The following is a 17,243-nucleotide window of genomic DNA, read 5'->3' as shown; positions in this document are numbered from 1 at the left end:
AGTATTTTCCTTCTTCTCCCGATGCTGTGGGGACCAATGTCCTGTTGTGTGTCACCTGTCACTGACATCTTTTATGAAAAATCCTTTCCTTAGGATTTTTCCTCTTCAGAAGCTGAGAGGCTTCAGGAACAAAATGTAAACAATGATTATCTGCTGCTGTGGAATGGCACAGATAGATCTTTGATTGGCTCATGTTGGTTGTTTCTAATTAATGGCCAATCACAGTCAGCTGGTTCAGACTCTCTGTCCGAGACAGAAGCTTTTGTTACCATTCCTTCTTATTCTATTCTTAGTAGCTTTCTGAAGAAATCCTTTCTTCTATTCTTTTAGTACAGTTTTAATGTAATATATATCATAAAATAATAAATCAGCCTTCTGAAGCATGGAGTCAGATCCTCGTCTCTTCCCTCACCCTGGGACCCCTGTGAACAGGGTCACAGTCACCTGCTGGTGGAGGGTGACAAACCAAGTGTGTGACTGTGGCATCCCTGGGGGCTGTGTTGTGATGTCACATCCCTCCCTGGCTGTACTGGGCACTGGCAGGGCCAGCGTGGCTCCAGCCTGGCTGCTGCCAAGCGAGGCTCTCGAGAGTGGAGCCGGGCGTCTCCTGGAGCCGTGGGCTGACACTGGGCTTCCCTGCCCGTGTCCCGAGCCCTGCCTGGCGCTTGCAGCACTGCAGGTGAGCCCCGTGGGGATGCTCCCCGTCCCCACAGGCTGGCTGGGCTCGGGGAGCAGCGAGGGTGTCCTCTGGGGCCTTTCTTCCCTGCCCTGCATGCCCCAGCACAGCCAGCGTGAAATAAATAGGGCACGAGATCTTTCTCGTTTTTAATGCATTTATTAAAAATCAGCTTGGGTGGGAAGAATCGATGGGTCGCACTCACACCGCCGCTGCTCCCAGGAGTGACTCGTCGGGGGAGGAAAACTGCAGCTTTGTCTGCTGGTCTGCGGGGAGAGCTGGGGCTTCTGTCCTCACGAGATTCCCGGTTTTTCAGTTTGACATTCGAGGTCCTCTTTCTAGCCGACATCTTTTAGATTAGGGTGAGGGGTAAAAAGGGTCTCAGCAGACACTGGATTCTGTTCCTCACGGCTAGACATCACTTCGATCCATCAATTTCATGTTGGCTCATTGTTTTTAGGGGTTTTTGCTAGGTTTGGTGAGGGTTGTCCCCTCCTCTTCATCGTCCCGGGTGCCATCCTCCAGGAAGCAGCAGGCAGGGTGTTACTCGACAAAAAGGAGAATTCCCAACCATCAACAACAGGTAGTTAACGAAAAGCTATTAACAACAGCTGATTACAACAACAAGCAGTTAGAACTCCACCCTGGCAGCAACTGGCCCAGCCTGTGAACTCTGCAGCCTTTTAAAAAAATGGGCAACTCTTCTACTCATAACACAGAGCCCACGGCCTCTCTCCATTCCGCAGTGTGTGACATGCTCTGGAAGCGATACAGAATCCCAGAATCGCCAACGCTGGAAGAGACCTTCGAGACCCCCAAGTGCAGCTGTGGGCCCAGCACCGCGGCCGGTGCCAGCCATGGGGAGCGTGCTGTCCTTGTACCTCTCTGCAGCCCCGCCGGCCAACAGCAAGGCCACGCAGACGGACTGGAACTGCCCGGTGTGCCACAGCGTGGAGGGCGACACGGCCGCCGTGCCCTGCGGCCACCAGTTCTGCCTGGGCTGCCTGCTGCGCCACACGGCCGGCAGCGCCACCTGCCCGCTGTGCGCCAGCCCCGTGCTCAGCGCCCGCTTCTCCGTGCTGGGCCGCAACGATTTCCTGCAGTGCCTGCTGAGCCCGGCCGCAGCGCCGCCGGGGCCCGCCGGCTGGGCCCGCCGTGCCCTGTTCCGCCTGGTCTACACCGGCCCGGCCGCCCCGCGGGCAGCGCTGGCCCCGGCCGAGCCGGCGGGCGCGGATGCCGAGGAGGAGTTCCCGGTGGAGCTGTGGGCAGAGCTGCTGCACGGCCAGGAGCAGCTGCTGGAGCCCGTGCGGCCCTGGCTGCGGCACAGCCTGGACGCCATCTACAGCCCGCACTGGTGGGAGGCGCGGCAAGTGGAGAGCATCGCGCTGGCCACGCTGTGCATCTGCGGCCCGGACAGGGCCGAGCTCACGCACATGCTACAGAGCTACCTGGGCGACTACACCGCGCCGCTGATCCGCGGCCTCATCCACGTGGCCGTGCACGGCTGCAGGGAGGCCTGGCTGCGGCGGCGCTCACCGCCGGCCCCGCAGGACGAGCCGGACGAGGCCCAGAGCCCCGCGGCCAGCGCTGGGCCCTCCTCGCCGGGCGAGACCCTCGGCCTGGCCCCGGACCCCGCAGGGCCCGGCCTGGGGCAGCGGCCCGGCCGGCCTGAACGCGGGGCTGGGCCCAGCCTTCCCCCCGCCGGGCAGGAGAGGCCCCGCGGCGGCCCCGAGCAGCGCTGGGCCCCGGCCGGGCCGCAGCAGGGCGCGCTGGCCCCGGGCCCCTCCGCGCCCCGCCGGGACAGGAGCTGCCGGCCCCCGGCCCGGGTCACTCGGCGCTCCGAGGGGGGGAGGGCCCACAAATCCCGGTGCCCTTTGAGGGTCAGGAGGAGGAAACCAAGGAGGAAATAAAATTGTGACATTTCCGTGACACAGTCTCCCCCCTCTCCTGGGGGCTGTTCCGATGGCCAGGCTCCGTGTGCCAGCATTGAACAGAGAAGGGTCGCGATGCCGCGGGCCGTTCCCGCGTGCTGTGGGCAGCCCCGGCCCCTCACAGCAACCAGGGGCTCCCTGCCCCGTGTCCCACAGCCCCGGAGCCGCAGCGCCTGGGACAGGCGCACCTATGGCCCTGTTCATCTGCAGGATCCCAGACAGAGCTCGGAGGGGGTTTCAAAGGCCATGGAGAACGGATCAGCAGCGAGGTCTGCCCGCTCCGCCAGTGCCCGCAGGCTGACCCGGCTGCCCCCATTCTGTCCCTGCCCTCTGTCCCCACTGTCCCCAGTCTGCCCCTGCCCTCTTCCCCACTGTCTCCGACTGTCCCCGGGCTGTCCCCAATATCCCCGGGCTGTCGCTGCCCTCCCTGAGGCCGGGCTGTCCCCGGGCTCTTTCGCGCTGCCCTGCCCTCCCCGAGCCGGGGCTGTTCCCCCACTGACCCCTCCCTCCGCTGCCGGCCCGGCCCTGTGTGGAGAGGGGCGCGGCCCAGCACGACGCCCGGCGCTCATTGGCTGTTACGACACCCGGCGCTGATTGGGTGTCGCGTCGCCCGGCGCTGATTGGGTGTCGCGTCGCCCGGCGCTGATTGGGTGTCGCGCGGCCCGGAAGCGGAAGCGGCTACGGAAGCGGAGAGACGGCCGTGATGGCGGTGGAGATGGATGTGGCGGACGGGCAGTGCCGGCTGCGGCCCTTCTCCTGCGAGCTGGGGCTGCTCTCGCGGCCCGACGGCTCGGCCACCTTCCTGCAGGGTCTGTGGGGCTGCGCTCCGCGGGGCTTCCCTTCCCTTCCCATCCCTTTCCGCAGGGTCTGTGGGGCTGCGCTCCCCGAGACTTCCCATCCCATCCCATCCTATCCCATCCCGTAGGGTCTGTGGGCCTTCCCTTCCCTTCCCTTCCCTTCCCTTCCCTTCCCTTCCCTTCCCTTCCCTTCCCACATTGTCTGTGGGGCTCCACTCACCAGGGTCTCCTTTTCCCAGCCTTCCTCTCCCGAGACTCCCCATCCCATCCCGGCTTCGCTTCCCGGGGCTCCTCGTTCCTTCTCAGCCATTCCCGCAGTGTCTGTGGTGCTGCCCGTCCCAGGCCTCCCCTTCTTTGCCTCACAGAGCTCCCCTGCTGCACATCCCGGGGTTCCCCTTGCCAAGTCCCGCTCCCACCCTTCCCGCAGGGTGCCAGGGGCTGCCGTTGCCGGGAGCGGCCTCCTCACCTGAGCTCTGCTCTCTGTGTGCCCAGGTGACACCTCGGTGCTGGCCGGGCTCTATGGCCCTGCGGAGGCCAAGATCAGCAAGGAGCTGCCGGACCGGGCGGCGCTGGAGGTGCTGCTGCGCCCCAAGGTGGGGCTGCCAGGTGGGAACCCACCATCCTGTCCCTGTCCCAAAATAGGGTCTTCCCCCCAGAGGTATTTGGTTTATTTACAGGCCTTTATTTCAGTTTTCCTGGGTGCCAAATCCACAACTCCATCACAACCAAGCCCTTTCTCTACTGACACGTTTTATCAATCACAGGCACTGCAATGCCCCAGTTCTGTGGGTAATCAGTGCCCTCCCTGCTGCTGGGTACCGAGCCCCTGTCTGCTGTCACTGCCCAGTGCCATGCTGGCTCTGTCCCTGCTGTGCCCGGGGCTCCCTGGCTCCCTGCCCTGTGCCCAGCCCAGCTGTGCCCAGCAGTTTGTCCCTTCTCCTGGCACTGTCCCCGCCGTGCTGGCAGCCCCTGGGTGCCCCTGGCCCTGGGTGTCCCTGGCAGGGATCTCCATGTGCGGGGCTGCTGCACTGCCCCGGGGCAGCCCTGGGGAGCTGGGCAGGGAGGTTTGGGTGCCAGCTGACAGGCTGCCCGCTGTGCAGGCGTGCTGGAGCGCAGCCGGGAGCAGCTGCTGCGGCAGACGTGCGAGGCTGTGCTGCTGGGCGTGCTGCACCCGCGCACCGCCATCTCCCTGGTGCTGCAGGTGCTCAGCGATGCTGGTTCCGTATCCTTCCCTCCGTGGGGCAGCCTGGGGGGCAGGGGGACGGGAGCTCTTGCTGCTGTGGGTCCCTTGACATGCCCAGCTGCTGTCGTGCTGCCTGAACGCCGCCTGCATGGCGCTGTTGGACGCGGGGCTGCCCCTGGCCGCCCTTTTCTGTGGGGTCACCTGCGCCCTGCAGCCCGACGGCACCATCCTGCTGGACCCCACGGCCCGACAGGAGCAGGTGAGCCCTGTGTGGGTGGGGGGCCCTGCTCTGGGTGTGCCCCCCAGCCCTCCTGACCCCTGTCCCTGCAGGAGGCACGCGCCATCCTCACCTTCGCCATCGCCAGCAGCAACAGGAAAGTGCTGATGGCCACCACCAAGGGCAGCTGCTCTGTGGAGGAGGTGAGGACTCCCTGGGGGGGGTTTGGGGTGCCGGATTCCCTCACAGGGGGCCTCACACACAGCCCTTCTCCCTGGTCCTGCGCAGATGCAGCAGTGCCTGGCCGCAGCCCAGTGTGCCGCCAGCACCATCTTCCAGTTCTACCGCGACTCCGTGCGCCGCCGCTACTCCAAGTGCTGAGCCGGGGACACCCTGCGGGCAGCTGGACTGGCCTGGGCCCCCAGCCCTCAGTAAAGGACCCATTTCCCTCCACTCTGCCTCCTGAGTCCATCCTGTGTCACGGGGCCTCCTGAGAGGGGCACACACGGGGACACTTCTGGGGATACATGTCCCAGGACCTGCTGGCTCCTGACACCCCCAGGGTGGGGACAAATGGACACGGCGTGGGCACGGCCCTGGTGGGACACCCAACATGGCAGCTCCAGGGTGCCACAGCTGTGCTGGGACACCCAACATGGCACTCCAGGGTGGCACACATGTGCAGGTACACCCAACATTGCAGCCACAGCACCTCCTGAGGGGGGCACACATGGGGACGCTTCTGGGGATACGTGTCCCAGGACCTGCTGGCTCCTGAGACTCCGGGGGTGGGGACAAATGGACATAGTGTGGGCACGGGCCTGGTGGGACACCCAACATGATGGCCCTGGGGTGCCACACATGTGCTGGGACACCCAACATGGCGGCTCTGGAGTGTCACACTTGTGCTGGGACACCCAACATGGCAGCCCTGGGGGTGGTGTCTTGGTCCCTCTGGGAGCCTCTCAGGAGCCCTGGGCCAGTCCTGAGTTGGCAGACACTGGGGGGCAGCCCTGACACAGCCGACAGTGGGGGGACACTCTCTGTGCCCCGAGGGTACTGAGGGCACCTGGGCTGGGGGCAGACACTCTCTGTGTGTGCCCCGAGGGTGCTGAGGGCACCTGGGCTGGGGGGAGACACTCTCTGTGCCCCGAGGGTGCTGAGGGCACCTGGGCTGGGCCCCTGTGCAGTACAAGAGACACCAGAGACAGCGGTAGATGATAAAGGGCTGACTCTTAGCAGGGGTTAATCCAAGGTTTTATTAGGAGTCCCAAAGGAGCTCCTGCACCTCAGGGGGCTCCTGCCGAGAGCCCCGGGAGATGTGCCAAGGTCACCTTTAAAGGGAGGTGGAAACCGACAGTAGATAACATCCTACCAACCATTAAGTGACCCTAAGGGATGGATGCTGGGGGATCCAGACATACAGGACAGCGTATGGGGCAAGGCTTGGGGGGCTGACTCCCAGCCTCTAGCTAATCACTTGAGGACTTGGACCGAAACTTCTGGATGGAGGGGATGGGAGGCTGAGTGATTGACAGAGAGCCAGGGTGGGGGTTTGGGGATGATCTCATCCCGGGAGAGGGATAACACAGATAAAGGGAGGGGAGTACAGTCTGGGATAAACCATTTGGGAAAAATATGGGAATACAAAACAAAACTACTTCAAAGTATTACAAAGTATAAAAATGCAGTACAACAGGGCGCCACACATGTGCTGGTACACCCAACATGGCAGCTCAGGGGTGCCACACATGTGCTGGTACGCCCAACATGGCGGCTCAGGGGCGCCACACATGTGCTGGGACACCCAACATGGCAGTACTGAGGTGTCACAGATATGCTGGTACACCCAACATGGCGGCCCCGGGTGCCGCTCTCCCGCCACACCGTCCCGGTACACCCAAGATGGCGGCGCAGCCGGTGACCTTCGAGCATGGCGGAGCCGCGGCGCGTCGACTCCGTGCCTTCCTGGGCGGTGCTTGTGTCACCACGACCAATAGGGAGGCAGCGTTGGGCTGGATCACGCAGTGGGCGGGGCGATGCTGACGCGTCTGGCCGCGCATGCGCGGTGGTTGAGGGATGAGGAGGATATGGAGTCAAAGAGGAGGATCAGTGGGGTGCAGTAACGGGGAGCACTGGGGGTGTAGGGGCAATAAGGGGGATGTGGGGGGCATTACCGGGGGCTCTGGGGGTGAGGGGGCAGTAGCGGGGGCACTGGGGTTGTAGGGGCAATAACGGGGGCAATATCGAGGTTCAGTGGGGGTGTAGGGGCAATAATGGCGGCAATTTCGGGGTTCCGTGGGCTCAGGGCTCCCCCACGGGCAGCGCCGGGGCAGCTGTGAGAGGTGAGAGATGCGGCCCTAACGGAGGTGCCAAGCCTCACCCAATAAAAGTTAATGTGCACAGCAATGAAAGCTGCGAAAAATGCCAATCACTTGTTTTTAAAATTTTAAAAGTTTAATAGTAATAAAATTGTTATAAATATAGTAATATAATTTGGACAATTTGAATTAGGACAATATGAGACAACAGTACCAAAGAGTTGTGGACAGCCCGGGTACCTTTTCTGGGCAAAATAAGCCCGAAAAAGCATCCACGTTAACAGAGGATTAACCCTTAAAACAACAGCCTGTTGCACATTCATACACCTCATCCATGATGCATCAATTCCAGTCAAATACAGGATTCTGTCTGGGCAGTGTCAGCTGCTTCCTCTGAATCCTGACAGCACCTTTGAGGCAGGAAGAAGTTCGTTTCTCCTGATAATGGGGCAATAAATTCCCTTTCTCTGAAAGATTCAGGTGTCCTGTGGTTGCTATCTCAGTGTGAGTCCTTTCTTTAAAAAAAGTATCCCACATAGCACATTTTTTTATTTTTATTGTATTTTAACATTTTGTTATAACCTAAAACTATATTTAACACACTACTTAAGACAATTAATACAGCATAACTTTCTAACATAACACATATAATATTCATTTGAATATTTGTGAAAAGCCAATCATGATAAAATACACATTTTTCACCTTATAGATGAGTAATGAGATGATTGGCTCTCGCAATTAAAAGATAACTATTGTGTGAATATTAAGAGAAGCTTTAGTGATGTACGGTTATGTTATTGTATTATGTATGTCCTCTTTCCCCCCATAGCTCCCTTTCCCCCCTGTATTGTTGCCATCAGACAGCTGGGCTGTCCAGGACAGGTTCAAAGAAGCTGCACAGGTGTCCCTTGTATGGGGCAGGTGGGGATGGAAAAGCTTGGGGGTGCTCAGGGGGTGGGCATGGCAACACCTGAGCTCCAATGCAGGTACAAGGAAGCAGTCTGCACTGATAAATGGCAAAGAAGAGCTGACTGACAGACTTTGGGAGGGGCCAGGGTCACTCTGACCAGCAGAGATTCTGAGAGCAGCCCTGTGCACCTGCACCCTGCCAGGCTGCCAAACTGGACTCACTGGCACTGCCCAGCACACTCTGAGCTCCTCAAAGAGAGCACTTACAAATTTACACAGCAGAGGTGTTCAATATTTTCCAGACAAACAAAATCACGTCTTAAATCCACATCTTACAAGAGTTAAGAAATAATTACAAATTGCTTTTGCATAGCCCACTTTGACAAACAGCAGAGATCAGAAGGTGTCACTGTCACATTTTCTGAAAAATCCCTTTGCCAGGACTTCTTCTCCTGGGAAGCTGAGAAGCCTCAGAGAAAAAGAAAACCAATATTATCCCATTTGCTTCTCCCTGTTTTGCTGCTTTGGAATGGGGTTGGAGATTGTTTATCCAACGTGTGAATTGTTTTTAGTCAATGACCAATCACCATCCAGCTGTGTCGGACTCTCTGGAGATCGTCATGAGTTTTTCATTAGCATCTCATTAAGCCTTCTGTAAGGATCCTCTCTCTATTCTTTAGTATAGTTTCATTACAGTATAATATAATAAATAAAATATAATAAATATAATAAAATATAACAGATATAATAAATATAAATATCATAAATAAAATATAACTAATATAATTAATAAATATAATAATACAATATAATTAATGCAATATAATATAATGCAATATAATGCAATATAATATAATATAACATTACATAACATAACATAATAATAAATTAGGCTTCTAAGAAGATGGAGTCAGATTCTCAGTTCCTCCTCTGTCCCGGGGACCCATAAAGTACCAGGAGAAGTTAATTAAATTCACTCCTTTATTTGCCCATTCGGACGGGTGCCTCGCTCGGTCTCAGCTGCACGGGGAGCCCCGCGGGGTGTGCCCGTGGCCCGGCTCCACCGGGCACGCTCGGCTCCCGCGGGGCCACGGCCCCGTCCCCGCCGCTGCGCTGGGCTGGGCTGGGCCCCGTCCGGCCGCAGCGAGCCCAGCGCTCACAGCCCTGACCTGCTGCAGGGTGCTCCTGCTCCCGCTCCAGCTGGAGCTCCTGCCTCAGCAGACTCCCGCTGGCAGCTGCCAGGGAACGCTGCCCTTCCTCCGCACCTCCGGTCTGCAGAGCCGTGGAATGAAAAGGGGCCCAAACCCTGCGCTGGGCAGCCCTCGGGCAGTGCTGCTCTGGGCAGGGCTGCAGGGGATCCCCCAGCCCTGCAGCAGTGCCAGCCCTGGGGACTTTGGCAGTGAGGGAGGGCAGCCAGCCCTCGCCAGCACCATCCCGTCTGGCACGGGCACAGATCTGAGCGCTGTGGGCATCTGCAGGCTGAGGGAAAGCCCCAGTTCAGTGCCCAGCGGGTGTCCCTGGCACAGACACGTTTCATGAAAAATCCTTCCCTTAGGACTTTTCCTCCTGAGAAGCTGAGAGGCCTCAGGAACAAAATGTAACCAATGGTTATCTGCTGCTGTGGAATGCAACAGGTGCATCTGGGATTGGGCTCATGTGGTTGTTTCTAATTAATGGCCAATCACAGCCCAGCTGTCCCAGACTCTGGTCAGTCATAAGATTTTATTATCATTCCATTCCTTTCTATTGCTTGCTAGCCTTCTGATGGAATCCTTTCTTCTATTCTTTTAGTATGGTTTTAATATATCATTTTCTTTTAATATAATATATATAATAAAATAATAAATCAGCCTTCTGAAACATGGAGCCAAGATTTTTGTCTCTTCCCTCATCCTGGGACCCCTGAGAACACCACCACATGTCCCCAGCCAAAATCCCCTCCTCTCTGATCTCTGACCCAGGCAGGCTCCAGCCAGGAGTTCTGCAGCCCCCAGCCTCTGCAGCTGAGCTTTTACAGGCTCCAGTGGGCCTGACTGGGTGACCCCAGCCTGCCCCGTACTCATCCTGCCACCTGTGATTTCACCACCGGCTGCAGGAAGCAGGCAGCTGCCAGCACCCTGCCTTTCCTTGGGGCTGCTCAGCACCAGGGAAGGAGCTGTGGAGCAGCAGGGAAGGGGAGAAGGGCTCACAGCAGGCTCACAGCCCTTTGCTGCCCCATGTGCAGTGCCCAGCTGGGCTCAGGTGCCTGCAGGTGCTTCCTTCCAGTTCCACCTGCCCTCAGGAGTGAAGGAATGCTCTCACTTGGCAGCCCCGAGGCACTGCCAGTCAAGGCAGCCCAGTGGCCAAAGCCCGGACTGCTCCTCCTGCTGCAGACCGGAGCTCCAGGTGCATGTGAGGGGCGTGCACCTGGCTGCTGTGTCACCTGCTGTCCCCTGGGGCTCCACCGTGCGCCCTGTGGGCACGGCAGCTGTGGGGCAGGACGGCAGGGCACTGAGCAGCTGTGGGGCAGTGCTGGCCCAGCCTCTCCACCTGTGCAGCAGCTCACCTGCTCCCCGTGTGCTGGGCAGCAGCTCCAGCCGGTCACAGGGGCCAGCGGGGGCCAGGGCAGCCTCAGGCTGCCACACTCACAGGAGCCAGCAGGAACACACCGACCTCCATCTGCACCTCTGCAGGTGAGGACAAGGTCACAGAGTCACAGAACCACCGAGCAGGGAAAACAGCTCCGAGGCCATCAAGCCCAACCTCCGAGCAAAGGTCGAGCTGGCCTCGTCAGCTCGGGCACAGCAGAGTGTCCCTGAACACCCCAGGGACAGCCACTGCAGCACCTCTCTGGGCAGCCTGAGACAAAACTGATACCCGACCTGAACCTCCCCCGTGCTGGAATTCAGGACATCCCTCTGGCTGCCCTGGATTGCCCAAACCCCTGCCTGAGGGCTCAGAGACCCTGGCACAGAGCCCAAGGTGGCTGTGACTTGATTATGACCCATGGAAAAAGTTACAAACCTTAGATGAGCATCTGCAAGCCACGAAAGTCTAAGTAGAATAATAGTTAATTTGCCACAGGGTGAAAAATAGATTTTGGGCTTTTTGGTATGGGGGTTCAGGGGGCAAGATGGAGGGATCTGGGCATGTCCAGCCTTTCTCCTTCTTCTTCTTGGCCTCCATCTTCTGGGTGATGTTGGCACTTTTAGATTGGTTTAGAGTAGAAGCTCACTGTCTAACACAAGTGACAGGTATTGGGAAGTAACTGTAAATATTGTACAGGTAGTTTTTAGTATAAAAAGATAACCCTGCCCTGGGGCAGGCAGAGTGCCTCTGAGTGTCCTGCTGAGCAGAACTGGGCAGGACAGGAGAATTTTATAGATAAGGAACAATAAACAACCTTGAGACCGAGAAATGAAGAGCTCTGACTCCTTCTTTGAGCATTGGGCTGGGAAAAGAGACTCTCTAACACATCTTGGGGTCACTGTGAGCAGCAGAAGTGCCCAGACCCCAGCACGGCTTTGAGACTGTGTCCTCTCATCAGTGGCTGTGCAGCCAGCACAGGAAGGCAAAGCCTCACCAGGGCTCACAGGATGTGCAAACCCACGCCGGATCCGTGCCAGCGCAGGCACAGCTGACCGGGGCTGCCCACACGCGGACTCTGGCCCCTGTCACCCCCTCAGGCTCACAGGCCAGCAAGGCCACCTGAGCTGTTCTGGGCTTTCTGCTCCCTCAGGGCAGTCAGGCCTACATCGCTAAACAGGGGCTTTGGCACAAACAAACCCATCTGCAGGGCCTGCCGAGGACACGGCGCTCCTTCGGAAAGGACCATTCAGGAGAAGTCCTGCCTGACAAGTGCTCTGTGCTGCCCCGGCACACAAGGCCATGCCTGTAAACAGCACTGCAACACCCTGCAGCAGCTCCGAGGCCCTCCAGAGCCCCCATAACTGCCTGGATGAACTGAGGAGAGGCTTCAAACACATTGGGCCACACATAAATTAACAAGTCATGAAGAGAATCTTCACAGCCGAAGCCACAAACACCAGGGGACATGCGCTGCACCACAGCACTGGCTGTTTGTCCGTTTACAAGATCCCTGCGAAGAGAGCAACGAGACTTAAAAGCAACACAATTGGACAATATTTCCTTCCTCAGGGGCTCCTTGGGAAAGGATCCGTTCTGTACCCGGCAGGACCCTGCAGCCAGGCGAGGGACCAGGCAGCAGCAGCACCCACGGCCGAGCCCCCGTTCCCAAGCCGCACGCAGACGCACTGGGCAGCCCCGGCAGGGACAGGGCTCAGTGGCGGCGGTGACACATCCCTCAGGGCCGGAAAGCCTCTGCCCCGGCACGGCACACGGGGGGACACCGGGACGGAGCTCGGCGAGACGCGGAGCCCCGCGCTGCCCCAGCCCCAGGCCGGTGCGGGCACCGGGGCGCTGAGCTGCACGGCCTCGGGCAGCGGTACACACCGCAGTGAAAGCGGGCCGCACCGTTTGTTACCGAGCCGGTAACACCAACTCAGTTCCGCGCCAGCACACACACCCCCCGGCGCTGGCCGTGCGCTGCGAGGGGCACCGCGGGCCGCCTCTGCGGGGAGCGGTAGGACCGAGCTCTCCGGGGCCGGGGGCCGGCTGGGACCCCCCGGGGAGCATCTGCGGCCGCACGAGGGGCACAGAGCCCGGCCCGGCCCCGTGCGGAGCTCTCCGGGAGCTGAGTTCTCCCGGCCCGGCCCCGTGCGGAGCTCTCCGGGAGCTGAGTTCTCCCGGCCCGGCCCGGCCCGGCGCGGCGCGCCGCTCTCCCAGCTCGAGGCTCCCTCAGGCCGCTCCCTCAGGCCGTTCCCGCCACACTCCCTCAGGCCGTTCCCACCTGCCTCTGCCCCGCCCCCGGGGGGGGCGTGACTAGAGGATCACCGCTATCTGATTGGCGGACGCACGTGGAGGCGTGGCCTGTGCCAGGATGGTTGACACCGCCGGGTCCTCGCACCCTCCGCTGGCCCCGCCCCGTGCGGTAGCGTGGTGGCGTCACACGGTGGCGCGGTGACGTCAGAGAGCGGCGCGAGGCCGCGCCGTGCCGGGCGCTTGTGGCCCCGCAATCGCGGTAACGGTGCGGGCCCGGTGCGGACCCGGTGCGCTCCGCTCAGCTCAGCTCCCTTCCGCTCCTCTGTGCTCCGCTCCGCCATGGCAGCGCCGCCCACAGGTGCGTCCCGTCCCGCGGCGGCCGCGCAGGCGCCGGGGTAGCGGCAGCCGCGGTTCGCTGGGCCCGGCCGCAGCCGCAGCCTCCGCCGGGCTGACCTTGGGCCTCGGTGGCGGCGCTGGAGGGTGGCGGTGCGGCACGGCGGGGCAGCACACGGTGCCGGGGGAGCTGGAGTGGCCCCGGCCGGTGCGCGGGGCTGCGGCCGCCGCGGCCCGGAGCAGGAGGCCCCGCCGGGAACCTGCACCGGCAGCGCGAGGGCTGCGCCGAGGACGGAGCCACTGCTGCCATCAGAGGCAGCGGGACCTCGGAGAGCAAACGGCTCTGCCATTCTTCCCCCATCCTTTCTCTGCCTTTCTCCCCCCGCCCTTTTCTTCCCTCCCTTTTCTCCTCCCTCTTTCTCCCAGCTCCTTTCTGTCTCCCTGTCCTTTCCTTTTCCTTCCCCCGTCCTTTCTCCCCTCCTCGTTTCGGTAGCTCCTCATGCCAGGCAGGGCTGTTGTCCCCAAGCACCCCTTAGATCCTGGGGTCTCCTGTGTGCTGCTGGTGCTGGGGAGCATTTGGGGCTCAGGAACACCCCCAGCCCCACATGGCTGTCACAGACCTTGCTGTGATCGAGGGTGGGATTTGGGCACCTGCAGAAACATCTTCTCATAACGGTTAAATAAATAATCCCATTCTTCTGTCAAACAGGGCTTGCCAAGTAGAGATCTCTGCAGTCCTTCTTCAGACTGTCTGGCCAAGCTGCCTCTGTCCACGTCCTTCAGGAGCCTGGGCCCAGCTGAATTCCACCTGTGACCCTTCTCAGCAGAGCGAGGACGTCGGGCACGGGGGCTGATGCAGAGGAGGCTGCATGGCAGTGAGCTGGGACTGATTGAATCTCTGCCCTGTGCCAGTGGGGTCACACCTGTGTGGCACCTGTGCCTCCCTGTGGGTGGTGGTGAACCTGAGTTACCTGGTGTTTTGTGCCACGGGGAGAGGCAGAGTGTAAGGATCAGGCTTTGTGATGCCACTGCACACGTTTGATGTAGTTTTGGTGTTGCACAGGTTTTTTGGCAGCCTCTCTTTTGTTCACAGTGTTCTGTTAGCGTGAGGGCCAGCCTTTCACTGTTGGAGCTGGTGATTCCAGGGGGAGTTATTTCTGTTTAGGTTTGGAACAGCAGAGAAGGGAAGCAGTGCTGCTCTCTGAGGTTGCCTGGCTGCGGGCAGGCATGGCCCAGCCCCTGCCAGCGCTGGCTGTTCGCTGCTGCTCCCCGCGGGCGCCGGGGTGTTGCTGCAGGCTGCAGGGGTGATGCGGTAGCGGCGGGGCCGGCTCCGGCTGTCTCACCGGCTGTTCCTGGCACGGAGCGGCGGCGCCATGGCTCGGGCAGCCCCCGAGGAGGCGCCGGGCTCCTCGGGCAAGCACTACGTGTGCGGGCTGTGCGCGGCCTTCACCAACATCGCGGTGACGTTCCCCATCCAGAAGGTGCTGTTCCGGCAGCAGCTGTACGGGCTGCGCGCCGGCGAGGCCGTGCGCCAGCTGCGCCGCGACGGGCTGCGCACGCTCTACCGCGGCATCCTGCCGCCGCTGCTGCAGAAAACCACCACGCTGGCCCTCATGTTCGGCCTCTACGAGGATTTCTCGGCGCTGCTGCTGAGCCACGCCCGCGCCCCCGAGCTGCTGACGCGCAGCGCGGCCGCCGCGCTGGCCGGCACCACCGAGGCCGTGCTCACGCCCTTCGAGCGCGTGCAGACGCTGCTGCAGGACTACAAGCACCACGACAAGTTCACAAACACTTACCAGGCTTTCAGGGTGCTGAGGGCCTACGGGGTGCGGGAGTACTACCGGGGATTGGTGCCCATTCTGCTGCGGAACGGGCCCAGCAACGTGCTCTTCTTCGGGCTGCGCGGGCCCATCAAGCAGTGTCTGCCCGAGGCCACCTCGCACAGCTCTCACCTGATCAACGACTTCATCTGCGGGGGGCTGCTGGGCGCCCTGCTGGGCTTCCTCTTCTTCCCTGTGAACGTGGTAAAGACTCGCATGCAGGCTCAGATCGGTGGCGAGTTCCAGTCCTTCTCCAAAGTGCTGGTGAAGATCTGGCTGGAGCGCGACAGGAAGGTGATCCACCTGTTCCGAGGAGCCCACCTGAACTACCACCGCTCTGTGCTGTCCTGGGGGATCATCAACGCCACCTACGAGTTCCTGCTGAAGCTGCTGTGACCCGTCCTGCTTGAGGGGCACCAGCACTCAGCGTCCCCGGGCCCAGGGAGCAGTGCCTGTGCCTGTGGCAGGTAATTCCTCCCAGCCTTCCGTATTTATGGGGTGAATGGTGATGCATTTAAACCTTGGTGCAATTATGATGAACTTCTTGAAGTATTCCTTTGCTGGCAGGCGAGTTTGCCCATAACAGAGCTACCAGACAAACACAAGGTGTAAAAGAGGAAAGAGACGTAGTCTGTATCACTCCCAAAATTGCGCTATGCTCTGTGGTGGGATGCACTCCACTGCCCATATTTAGAACATGAGAATCAAGGAGGAGCTGAGGAAAAACAATTCCATTGCCTGATCATCTTCCCAGTCTCGATTTTGGAACTGCATTTTCAGATGTTTTGGGGTCCTCATTACTTTGTGCGAAGCTCAAAGGACAGATACAGAAGGGGATGGCTGAAGTGCAGAGCTCCCAGCTGCACCTCAGCCTGCTGCAGCCGCTGCAGGGTGCAGCCTGTGGTGACCATGTCCTCCAGCCGTGGCACTGAACGTGTGACCTCAGCCCAGGCTGGATCTGTGTGTGTTGTGTGCGTGCTTGTACGTGTGCCTTCCTGTCAAAAGGGAAAAGTGGAAGGAATGGGACAGCAAACTCACTAAAGCTTTAAAGTGTCCTTCCTCGTTAAAAAACTTGGGAGTTTGTTCTGCTTTTTCCGGGGATTTTTTATTTTTTAATTGCTGCTTTTTCTGTTGCCTCCAGCTGCAGGATCAGGGAGGTGTCCCTGTGTGTAAGGACACTCCAGCTCCTGCGGCTGCTCAAGCACTTCACAGGCTTTTTGCACTGCCACGTCTTGTCTTTTCTCAGCTCCCTCTGTGGAGTTACCGATCACGAGGTGTTTGTACCCAAAACTCGGGGTTCTGTCTGCTTGGTGTGTTGTTAAAGGTTCTGCAACATAGGAGTGGCACGGGCAAGGTGAGAGTCCTGGGTGACCTGCTTCAGTGGAGGTCTGTAGGTATAGTGGAGACGAAAAGCCAAAGATGACCTTGGAAGCAGGGAGCAGGAAAGGTGGAGTGCTTGGGGATGTGTTTCAGGACTTCTGTTGGCAAACTTTGAAAGGGACTGACAGCAATCTGTGTGTTACAGACACAGGAGATGAGAGAGAGGAGACTTGAGGCTTTAGATACAGGGACAGAAGAGCGAGCACAACCCTGAGCTAGATTGAGGGTCCCAGCAAAAGTGTTTGAGTCTCCCTGAGGGCTTCCTCTTCAATTAAACTATACATTCACATATAAACCAAAACACTTTGGATGATCGGGAGCAGCAAAGCTTTCAGACACTGCTTTGAATTTAGTCTTTACCTACGTCTTGGAGGGGCTATTGCTTTTCTGAATTTGAGTTTTCCATTTGCTAAAACTGTCTTCCAAAATTGATTCTAATCAGTGTGTTGTAATCATACAGTCCTGAGCTTCAGACAGCATGGGTGGGCACAAGAGCGAGTTCCTGCATCCCAGTGGTGATTATGCATCTAAATAAAATGTTTACTGGATGTTTGTTACTGGCAGAATCTGATTTTTACCAGTGTACCTTCTTTTTGTAATCACTCCTTGATGGAATAAAAACAAAATCTGCATCCTGTTTCTCTGTGGAAGATGTTATGTGCTCCTGTAATGTCAGGGAAGCCAAAGTGTTGAGGATGAGAGTCTGGCACAAGCCCAGCTACCCCAGCAAAAATGAAATAGTGGCACCCTGGGTCTGAGGTTCAGAGTCACTTTTGAGTCTTGAAATGTCACTTTCAGAAAAATTTAATGTAAAAGCACTACTGTGACATGCACACTCGTGAATGGCAGCAT

General features: G+C 59.0%; 2 protein-coding genes across 2 annotated transcripts; both read left to right on the top strand.

Moving 5' to 3' along the window:
• The first annotated feature begins 3,298 nt into the window (after positions 1-3,298).
• EXOSC5 (exosome component 5) lies at positions 3,299-5,257 on the top strand. Its single transcript, XM_066569499.1, has 6 exons — positions 3,299-3,416; positions 3,897-4,010; positions 4,505-4,626; positions 4,706-4,846; positions 4,918-5,007; positions 5,093-5,257. Exons 1-6 carry the CDS (start codon positions 3,311-3,313, stop codon positions 5,183-5,185), a joined length of 666 nt encoding a protein of 221 aa, XP_066425596.1. The 5' UTR covers positions 3,299-3,310; the 3' UTR covers positions 5,186-5,257.
• Positions 5,258-13,102: 7,845 nt separating this feature from the next.
• Positions 13,103-17,028, top strand: SLC25A51 (solute carrier family 25 member 51). The gene is made up of 2 exons (XM_066568817.1): positions 13,103-13,216; positions 13,901-17,028. Exon 2 carries the CDS (start codon positions 14,565-14,567, stop codon positions 15,405-15,407), a length of 843 nt encoding a protein of 280 aa, XP_066424914.1. The 5' UTR covers positions 13,103-13,216; positions 13,901-14,564; the 3' UTR covers positions 15,408-17,028.
• Positions 17,029-17,243: the final 215 nt, after the last annotated feature.

This window comes from Molothrus aeneus, chromosome Z (genome assembly GCF_037042795.1).
Source record: "Molothrus aeneus isolate 106 chromosome Z, BPBGC_Maene_1.0, whole genome shotgun sequence".
NCBI classification, from domain to species: Eukaryota; Metazoa; Chordata; class Aves; order Passeriformes; family Icteridae; genus Molothrus; species Molothrus aeneus.
The sequence above is the reverse complement of the archived record's forward strand: the minus strand, read 5'-3'. Positions and strand labels throughout refer to the sequence as shown.

What these genes read in the sequence shown, in the direction of transcription:
- EXOSC5 (XM_066569499.1), top strand. Translation starts at nt 3,311, where the DNA reads ATGGCGGTGGAGATGGATGTGGCGGACGGGCAGTGCCGGCTGCGGCCC. An exon ending in CCCCAAGGTGGGGCTGCCAG is followed by an intron (nt 4,011 to 4,504) that starts GTGGGAACCCAC and finishes CCCGCTGTGCAG; the next exon opens with GCGTGCTGGAGCGCAGCCGG. An exon ending in TGCTCAGCGATGCTGGTTCC is followed by an intron (nt 4,627 to 4,705) that starts GTATCCTTCCCT and finishes TGACATGCCCAG; the next exon opens with CTGCTGTCGTGCTGCCTGAA.
- SLC25A51 (XM_066568817.1), top strand. Translation starts at nt 14,565, where the DNA reads ATGGCTCGGGCAGCCCCCGAGGAGGCGCCGGGCTCCTCGGGCAAGCAC.